This window comes from Trichechus manatus, unplaced genomic scaffold, assembly GCF_000243295.1.
Source record: "Trichechus manatus latirostris isolate Lorelei unplaced genomic scaffold, TriManLat1.0 scaffold00037, whole genome shotgun sequence".
Taxonomy (NCBI): domain Eukaryota; kingdom Metazoa; phylum Chordata; class Mammalia; order Sirenia; family Trichechidae; genus Trichechus; species Trichechus manatus.
Window position 1 is genome coordinate 10,192,125 of NW_004443973.1, and position 10,681 is coordinate 10,202,805.

Consider the following 10,681-nt stretch of genomic DNA (forward strand, 5'->3'; position numbering starts at 1 on the left):
TAGCTGCTGTGTAAATTGTGTGTCTGAGTGGTTCATTATCTAATCACCGTCAGAACCACACTGATAAAGTAGATTGAAGCAGGGAAGAGGTCTGCCAGATGATTTCAGGCCTTCTTCCCTCCCCTCACCCCGCAAATCTGGTTTCCCTTGGAAACCCTAATAGTATAGTTTAGAATTTCAGGCTTTCATGCCTGGAATTCAGTATCTTTTACTATACCAAACTTGGAAGTGCTAGTAGTTCGAGAACATAATTTTCTTTCTGTAAAGACCATAATTTTATTTATTCGAATCAGTTTTCAAAATGTTGAGACTCTTGAACTACCATTTTGTTTTTAGTGCCCTAAATATTGCTAAGTGGGGGAAAAATACTATGTCCTACATGGCATAGAATTTAGAATAATTTATTGACTATAGTTATTTTTTAACCTTCTAGGAATCTTTTACTCCTACTCACTCTAATTATAATGACCCTATATATTGTTTGTTTATTGAATTCCTTCCCTTTAATTCATTTTAGGTGCATTTGAAGATGATGATATCACGCATGTTGAAGGAAGTGTAGATCCTATTCGAGATATAGAAATAATACATGAAGAGCTTCAGCTCAAAGATGAGGAAATGTTTGGGCCCATTATAGATAAACTAGAAAAAGTGGCTGTGAGAGGAGGAGATAAAAAACTAAAACCTGAATATGTAAGTAAAAATTTACAGCTTCTTTAGATACCTGAGTTCATTTTCTTCATTAAAAATTGTTTTTTTTTTTATAAAGCACATAAAATATCAAATATTCTTAAGGAATTTCAAAATCCCAGGGTAATTTCTGCTTAAAAAATTGCTTAAAAAAACTATTTTGGCGGCAACAACCAAAGGTTGTGGTGACAGGCTACTTAAGGTGCTGCTTTATATGGTTACCAAGTAAACCCTTGAGTTTTAGTGTTAGAGAAGTGTAGTTTATGGTAAAAAAAATTACTGGATTTAGAGAAGTGACTGAATGTATGCGTTCTGTGGATTTGAAGACATGAATAATAGAAGGAATTAGTCTTTCATGGGGTATGACTGAGTGAATGCACTATGAAAGTAGACAGATGGTTTTAATCTTTTGTGGAGTAAAAACACAAATCACTGTCTTAAATTGAAATATGTTTTCTGTCACATGATTAGTGAATAATTATTAGCAACATTATAATAAATGTTTGAAAGTCAGTTTTGAAGTTTTTAAATTTAAATATGATCAAATTGTCTTTTACATAAAAATCAATGCCTTAACTGTATTATTTTCTCACTTTTCAAAATCTTCCATAAACTGTTTTGTTTTTTATGTTCCTTTGCCATAGGAAAAATTCTTTTCCTCCCTTCCGTTTTTTTTTTTTATTTATTTATTTAAAACAATTACAGTTTTATTGTCAAAAAAAAAAAAAAGAGAAGATACTAATGAAGAGATGCATAGGGCAAGGGCCGGGAGTGTCTCCGACGTGAAGCTTCATATTCCAAAAAAGGGATGCATGACCCTCCCAAGCATTGATATTTTTCACCAGCCAGGAAGCTCATGGAGATTCAGTGTCCAGGGCTTTTACTGGGGTCTTATTATATAGGCATGATTGATTAGATTTTCTGTCTTTTAAATTTTTTATATTTATTTTTGATTTTTCTCATTTCCAGAAACTGATTATTGCATCTTTCCCCTTCATCAATTATATTTAATAAGTTTGGAAAACTCACAGTTGAGTAAAGAGCTCCACATTATTAAAGAAGAAATCAGTTACAGAATCAACCTTTAAACTTAGGCATACTCTCAATATAATGGTTGAAAGCAGTGGCATCACAGTGGAGGTGTGGACTGCACCGAGTAACTGCCAGAGGGGGTGACCACAAAATGACTGTCCATAAAATTTTTGTGCAGTGTTTCAGCAGAAACTTAATATCTTTTATAAAAATATCCCTGTAGTTAGTTACAACAACAAAAACATTTTTAGTAAGCCCAGCTTACATATGTCAATATACTTACAAGGCTAAAACTCTATGCTAATTTACTTTTTGAACCTTCTAATGTGCTCCAGTCAGAGTTTTCATTATTGCCCAATTACAATGACAGTTGGAATCACGTGGTTTCATCTTCACATGCTACAAGCATGTGCTGTCGTGTTTATTGCTTGTTGACGTTTTTATAGTTGCTGCTTTGTCAAATTTTCTGATGTTTTACCTACAATTTTTGTAGTAATTAGTATTTGTGAACCTATATTAGTAACTTTTTTGAAAATGAAGTAGTAATTAAAGGAAAAGAAGGAGTGACATATGGGAATTATGATTTATGAGTAACATTAGTACAAAAAACATTGCTAAGGATTCTGTATGGTCTGGTATGGGAGGAGGTCTATGGGGACGGTGACACCATGAGTTACTGCACTGGGTGACACCAACCCTAGTGACACTGCTGGTTGAAAGTTCCCTGAACTTGAAACAGGAGACCCATGTTGTGCTGCCGATATCCTTGATAGTTTGGAACAAGCCCAAAGCACTTTACTTCTTTTAATGTCATGGTTATTTCCTATTCAAATAGATCGGGAAAAGGAAAGAGATTTGTCTGAGGAAACTGTACAAGACTTAAGAAGGAAAAGGGGCATCAAATGTGTAGGTATGATAACTATTCCCCTTTGAAAAGGAAAAAAAGAATTGCGAGAAAGAGATGTTGAGATTCAAAGTGATTTATTTGCCTCAAACATCATGGTTACTGATTAGAACGAATCCTTAGGTAGTCATCCTTTAGTTATATGAGATATAACTTACATCTGTAAGTCTTTTAGAAACGTTAACTGTCTTAAAAATAAATTTTATCAATTTTGCTTTGCTTACTGTGGGAGAAAAGGGGTCTCAGACTCTTCTGAAATTCTTGAGCTACCATTTCCTGGCTTATCCTCTCAAAGAAAACCTGAATGTTCAATGCTGTTACTTTAACAACATTTTCTTATTTCTCACCAGTTTCCTAAAATTTCTGTACAAGATTTGAGAGCATAGTATGGATTTGTGCTTACAGAGAAATCTAAACACCTTCTCCCTAGTCATCTTTCCCTTCAGTGTCAGGCTCATCTGGGTGGATAGAAAGCATTATAGCCTAAGTTTCCCATCTTTTTTTCCCCTCATATTTGATTCAGGTGCTTCGGAATAAACTATAGATCAGTGTTTCTCAACTTTTTCTTCATTATCACCTCACCTAAGGAATAATTAAATTATATTTTTCTATTTATTGAGCCAGGCACTGTTGGACACTACGTGTTATCTTAGTTAAACCTCACAATAACCTGAAAGGTATATATTATTATTATCCCCGTGTTACAACTGAGGAAAGTCAGATTTCAAGAGGTTTTATGAATTGTTCAAGATTTCACACTTAGTAAAATGTAGACAAAGATTTTCAACCAGATCAGTTGCTCCAGAGTCTGTCTCCCCGCCCAACATTTTCTTTTAAAATTTTTTAAAAAATGTGACACACAAAAAAATGTATTAACCTCATATGTATAGTTTAACAAGTAGTTGTTAAGCAAACACTAGTACTACCCACTTCACACATCAAGAAATAGACATTATTAGAACTCTAAAATTCTCCCGTCTCTTACCAGTTTAAGTCCTCCTATCCTCTCACAGCTAACCACTATTGTGACTTTTATAGTAATAATATTCTTGCTTTTCTTATACTATCAGTACATGTGCCCCCTAAACAATAGGAGTTAGTTTGGCCTGATTTTAAACTTTATATAAATAATATCATAGTGTGTGTATGTGTGTGAGCACGTTTTATTTAACATTGTTTGTACAGTTTGTCCATGTTGCATTTATCTTTTAATTAGTTTATTTTTCTTGCTGTAAACTATTTTATTGAAAGAATACCATAAGTTTTAAATCTATTCTGTGGACAGGCCTTTGAATCTTCCCCTACACCCCAGTTTTTGATAATTATGAACAATACTGCTATAAACATTCTTTTGAATTCTGGTGTACATAGGGTCCTGTTGTCATTAACTGTCATTGAGTCCATCCCCAACTTATGGTGACTTCATGCATAGCAGAACGAAACAATGCCTGAGCCTGCGCCATCCCTACAATCTGTTGCGGATGGGACCATTGTGATCCATAGGTTTTGCATTGACTGATTTTCAGAAGTAGATTGTCAGGCCTTTCTTCCTAGTCTGTCTTAGTCTGGAAGCTCTGCAGAAACCTGTTCCGCATCTAAACAAATAATTTATTTTATAAGAATTAGCACAAAGCTGGTTCCTGTGAGGCACATGTTAAAGATGTCCCAAATGTCCTGCTTTTCCAAGCTGCTGTACCACTCCATCATCTCTAACATCAACTACTCCCTCTCCCTTCAGTGCTGTATTTCCTGTCTCTGGGTTCCCTAATTCGCTGCAATGTCTCACGGAACTCATGAACCGTTAAAGGAAATGACTCACATTGTTGTGGAGGCTGGCAAGTCCCAAATTCATGGGTCAGGCGTAGGCTTCTCTCTGGTCCTCAGTCTCTGCCCAAAGGCACTCAGCTTTCTCGCTCCATGGGCCGGGAAGCCCACTGCACCGTCTCCTGCGGGTCTCTCCTGTGGGTCTCTCCTTCCTTGGCAGTGGTGAGCTCTTCTTTCTGCTCAGGAGTTGGCTCTTTTAAGGCAAAACTGACCAATCCCCTTGGTGGGCCACAATTACCTTATTTGTACAGCCCCACCCAATCACCTGGGTGGGAGTTACAGGACTGTGGTGAGAAGGGCCATACTAAGTAACTCATCACACCGCAACTTCGTAGCAACACTGACAGATGGGTGGTAGCTGTGTATGAGTGCATTGGCCAGGAGTCGAACTTGGATCTCATATAGAAGTGAGAATTCTACCACTAAACCACCATTGCCCCAATGTAAGCATAGTCTGTCCTGAAGTATAACACTGTCAGTTATAGGATAATATCCATACGCCTGCAAGGAAGACCAGTTAATACGACTGTTATTCAAATTTACACACCAACCACTAATGCCAAAGATGAAGAAATTGAAGATTTTTACCAACTTCTGCCATCTGAAATTCATCAAACATTCAATCAAAATGCATTGATAATTATTGGCGATTGGAATGTGAGAGCTGGAAACAAAAGAAGGATAAGTACTTGCAAAATGTGGCCTTGTATAGGAACACGCTAGAGATCGCATGATAGAATTTTACAAGACCAGTGACCTATTCGTTGGAAATACATTTTTTCAACGACATGAACGGCGACTGTACACGTGGACCTCGCCAGATGAAATATGCAAGAATCAGATCGACTACATCTGTGGAAAGAGACAATGGAGAAGCTCAACATCATCAGTCAGAACAAGGCCAGGGACTGACTACAGAACAAACTATCAATTGCTCGTATGTAAGTTCAAGTTGAAGCTGAAGAAAATTAAAACAAGTCCACGAGAGCCAAAGTACAACCTTGAGTATATCCCACCTGCATTTAGAGACCATCTCAAGAATAGATTTCATGCATTAAACACCAGTGAACTAAGACCAGACAAGTTGTGGGGTGACATCAAGAACATCACACATGAAGAAAGCAAACGGTTATTAAAAAGATAGGAAAGAAAGACCAAAAATGGATGTCAGAAGAGACTCTAGAACTTGCTCTTGTATGTAGAGTAGCTAAAGCAAATGGAAGAAATGATGAAAAGCTGAACAGAAGATTTCAAAGGGCAGTTTAAGAAGATTAAGTATTATAATGACATGTGCAAAGACCTGGAGTTGGAAAACCAAAAGGGAAGAACATGCTCAGGGTTTCTCAAGCTGAAAGAACTGAGGAAAAATTCAAGCCTCAAGTTGCATTACTGAAGGATTCTGTGAGCAAAATATTGAATGACGGAGGAAGCATCAAAAGAAGATGGGAGGAATACACAGAGTCACTGTACCAAAAAGAATTGGTCAGTGTTTAGCCATGTCAGGAGGTAGCATATGATCAAGAACTGATGATACTGAGGGAAGAAGTCCAAGCTGCACTGAAGGCATTGGTGAAAGACAAGGCTCCAGGAATTAACGGAATATCAGTTGAGATGTTTCAGCAAATGAATGTAACGTTGGAAGTGCTCACTCATATATGCCAAGAGATTTGGAAGACAGCTACCTGGCCAACCAACCGGAAGAAATCCATATTTGTGCCCATTCCAAAGAAAAGTGATCCAACAGAATGTGGAAATTATCAAACAATATTACTGATATTATACTCAAGTAAAATTTTGCTGAAGATAATTCAAAAACGGTTGCAACAGTACATCGACAGGAAACTGCCAGAAATTCAAGCCAGATTCCGAAGAGGATGCGGAATGAGGGATATCATCACTGATGTTAGATGGATCATGCCTGCAAACAGAGAATATCAGAAAGATGTTTACCTGTGTGTTATTGACTATGCAAAGGAATTTGACTATGTGGATCATAACAAATTATGGATAACATTGTGAAGAATGGGAATTCCAGAACACTTAATTGTGTTCATGCAGAACCAGTACATGGACCAAGAGGAGGGTCTTCAAACAGAAAGAACAAGGGGATACTGTGTAGTTTAAAATCAGGAAAGGTGTGGGTCAGGGTTGTATCCTTGCACCATACTTATTCAATCTGTACACTGAGCAAATAATCCGAGAAGCTGGACTATACGAAGAAGAACGTGGCATCAGGATTAGAGGAAGACTCATTAACAAACTGCTGTATGCAGATGACACAACCTTGCTTGCTGAAAGTGAAGAGGACATGAAGCATTTACTGATGAAGATGAAAGACTACAGCCTTCAGTATGGATTACACCTCAATGTAAAGAAAAAAAATCTTCACAACTGGACCAATAAGCAACATCATGATAAACAGAGAAAATATTGAAGTTGTGAAGGATTTCATTTTACTTGCATCCACAGTCAACACCCATGGATGCAGCAGTCGGGAAATCAAACGGTGTATTACATTGGGCAAATCTACTGCAAAAGACCTCTTTAAAGTGTTAAAAAGCACAGATGTCACCTTGAGGACTAAGGTGCACCTGACTCAAGGCTGGGGTGTTTCCAGTCACCTCATATGCATGAGAAAGCTGGACAATGACTAAGGAAGACCAAAGAAGAACTGATGCATTTGAACTATGGTATTAGTAAAGAATATTGAATATACCATGGACTGCCAGAGTGAACAAATGTGTCTTGGAAGAGAGCCAGAGTGTTCCTTAGAAGCAAGGATGGGGAGACTTCATCTCACGTACTTTGTACATGTTATCAGCATGGACTAGTCCCTGGAGAAGGACGTTATTCTTGGCAAAGTAGAGGATCAGTGAAAAAGAGAAAGACCCTTGACGAGATGGATTGACACAGTGGCAGCAACAATGGGCTCAAACAGCAGCAATTACGAAGATGGTGCAGGACTGGACAGTGTTTTGTTCTTTTGTACATACGGTCGCAATGAGTCAGAACTGACTCGACAGCACCTAACAACAGCAACAACAGGGAATATATCTAGAAATGGCAATAGTATATATATATATTTTTTCAACTTTACTAGGTAATAGCAGTTTTCCTAGTGTGTAAGAGTTTATCCTGTTACGAGCACTTTGTGTTGTCAGATTTTTTTTTTTTTTTTCATTTTTGCATTGTGGTATCTGTGTAATGGTGTTTGGTTGTGATTTTAATTTGAAATTACCTAACTATTTGTGAGGTTGAGCACTCTTTTTATATTTATTGGCCCTTTGAGTTTTCCTTTTTGTGAAGTGCCTGTTTTAATTCTTTTGTTCATTTTGCTATTGGATTAATGTCTTTTAATTATTAATTTGTTTAAGTTATTTATGTATTTTGAATGCTATTTCTTGTTGTAAATGGATTTCAAATGTCTTCTACTCTGTGGCTTTTGTTTTTCCTCTTTTTATGGTGTCTGTTGATAAACAGGTCTCAATTTTAATGTTAGTGCTTTTTATGTCTTGCTTAAATCTTTCCTACCTAATGTCATCAAGGTGATCACCTATCTTCTTTTCTAAAAGCTTTATTGTGTTACCTTTCACATTTAGGTCATTAACTTCCCAGAACTGATTTTTTTGTGAACGGTGTGAGGTAGACATCCAATTTTGTGTTATTTTTTTCATATGGAAAGCCAGTAGTTCTAGTGCCATTTATTAAAAAGTCTGTCCTTTCCCTACTCCAATGAAGTGCCACCTCTGTCATAAATCAGAGAGCTGCTGGCATTTTAGCTCTTTCCTGAGGACTGGCGGATGACTCCAGGTAAAAGCAACAGTGGGGTCCCAATCCCGCTGTGAGGTCATTGTGAGGAGGGGAAGATGGAATGAGGAGTTTATATTCTACAGAATCTCTGGCTTCACGTTTGTTCCCTACCTTTTTCCTATAGTTCCCTCATCCCTTCCTGTCACTATTCTCTAGTCCAGATAAAGAACCTTAAAGTGTGTTTGGATCAGCACTATCACTATTACCATCACCTGGGAGATGTTAGAACTGCAAGCTAAAGGTCTTCTAAATCAGAATCTCTAGGGATGGGAGCAAGAATCTGTGTTTTATCAAGCTCTCCGGGGTGATTCGTATACATGCTGAAGTTTGCGAGTTACGCTCTAGGTCAGCCAAACCCCGAGGGAGTAGAAGTGGCATAGGCCTCTCTACCCCCACCCCTCTTCTTGGGCTAGTAAAGGCTTCATTATCTTATCAGGTCCTTGATACTATTAAGAAGATATTTTCTATATTTAGACCTGTCTTCTTGTTATTGTTGTCTTTAGAGAGGGGGTTACGCTGAACCACTTACTCCATCATTATTGGAAGTGGTGGTCTCCAACAACTGCCTGATACCATAGTTTAACATTGTGGCAGTTGGTGGGAATAGAAACCAACCTTAACCAAGGAAAAGGTACTTGAGGGTGGATTAATTTTATAACTAGTCAGTTTATTAGTGAATATTTTTACATTATGATTACTTTTGCCTTAAAAAAGCACATTACACAGTGATATAGTATAATCCTATTTATGTAAAAAATTATAGTTTTATTCTTATAAATGTATCAGAAGAGGTCTGGTAGTGATGATTGTACAACATTGTGAAAGTAATTAATGCCACTGAATTGTACACTTAAAAACGGTTAAAATGGCAAATTTTATGTTACATGTATTTTATCATAATAAAATAAAATTTTTTGAGATAAATAAAAGTAAGCACAACAATAACTCTATAATAAAGTAAAAAGGACAAAAATAATAGATGAAAAATTGGCATGGACAGCAGAATCTATAAATAAAACTGTACAGCATGAAAAAAAAGAGGTCTGGAAATATACTCAGTAATGTTCTAACAGTAATTATATCCGGAAAGAATAGTGAGCATGGTAGAATGGGCACTTTTTTTTAACCCCTGTATGTCCCTGTTACTTGACTGTTTTTTCATAGCAGTGTATTATTTTTATATTAAATTTTTTTTTATTTAGGAAAAAAGGTCTAAGGAAAGTATTTCCTTTAGGTAGCTTCCAAAAAATAAAAAAAAGCTTTAAATACGTATACATTATCCTTAGATGTTTCTGGCGTGTATTCATGAAACTATAATTTTACAGTCACTGCTAGAGAAAGATTTTAGAAGTTTCTGTCTAAACTTGGAACAGAGTACAACTGCCCTGTAGGTTTCCAAGACTAATCTTTATGGAAGCAGATTGCCAACAACTTTCTCCAGCGGAGCGACTGGTGGATTCAAACCACTGACCTTTTGGTTAGCAACCAGACGCTTAACAACTTTTGCTATCAGGGCTCCTTGAAAAAATAGAATGGGCAGTGTAATTTAAAAATAAAGGTTAAAAAGAACTCCTTGTGACTTGTTTTAAGAGTGTGCCATTTTGAATAACAGAAACAATGAACACATATGAGAGTCATTGCCTTTTAATCTAAACTATATATCTTAGGTGGGGTTCCCTTAAGCAGACCCTGAGGCAAGGATTGGAGTACAAGTAGTTTTTTTGGGAGGTGATCTCAGGAGGCACACATTAAGGAGTGAGGAATTGACAGGGAAGGGAAAGAAACCAATACAAAGTATGTAAACGAGCAAGTTCATTTCTGCTGGGGACCCCTGTAAAACAGTGTAGGACATGCATTAGAATTTTTCTACTGGAAGAATGAGGAAGCTGTGGTAATTCTCAACTAATTCCATCAGTCATTGGTTGAGGGCTGCTCCTAGAGATGTTTCCTCCCAGGCACATGATGTCTGTGGACTGAACACAGCTGTTAGGCAGAGTTACAGATGCTTACAGTAAGAAGCCATCAGGAAGTACTGGATGGGTGAGGACAGAGGGTATGTGGGCAGGACACCGATAGCCTCTGCTGCACTGTATATCTGTTCAACCAATGTACATTTGAAATTTTTGTCTTGATCTTTCCATTTATTTTTGGTTGTTTTTTTCAGATCACTTTTCAGTTTAATTTGGTTGAGTTAGTATCCCCATAAACTCATTATTACCAGCTTCAGATAGGCCCTCAACAGTATCCAACATCCCTATTTGCTCTTTTAGTCTTTGCTACAGCTACTTCAGTTCTTCTGTACTCTCTTCAAACCTCTTTTTTTTTTTTTATTTTTGCCAATTCTGTACTTCCATCCATCCCTACCCCCAGCAAATGACCTTGGCTCCTACTACACACACACACACACACACACACACACAC

At 37.2% G+C, this 10,681-nt stretch overlaps 1 protein-coding gene across 1 annotated transcript in view; it reads left to right on the forward strand.

The window, feature by feature from the left end:
- OLA1 (Obg like ATPase 1) overlaps positions 1-10,681 on the forward strand; it is a 188,400-nt gene that overhangs the window by 110,287 nt on the left and 67,432 nt on the right. Inside the window, exon 5 of the mRNA XM_023730560.1 lies at positions 518-693. Coding sequence (XP_023586328.1) covers positions 518-693 — 176 coding nt within the window. The remainder of the gene's footprint in view (positions 1-517; positions 694-10,681) is intronic.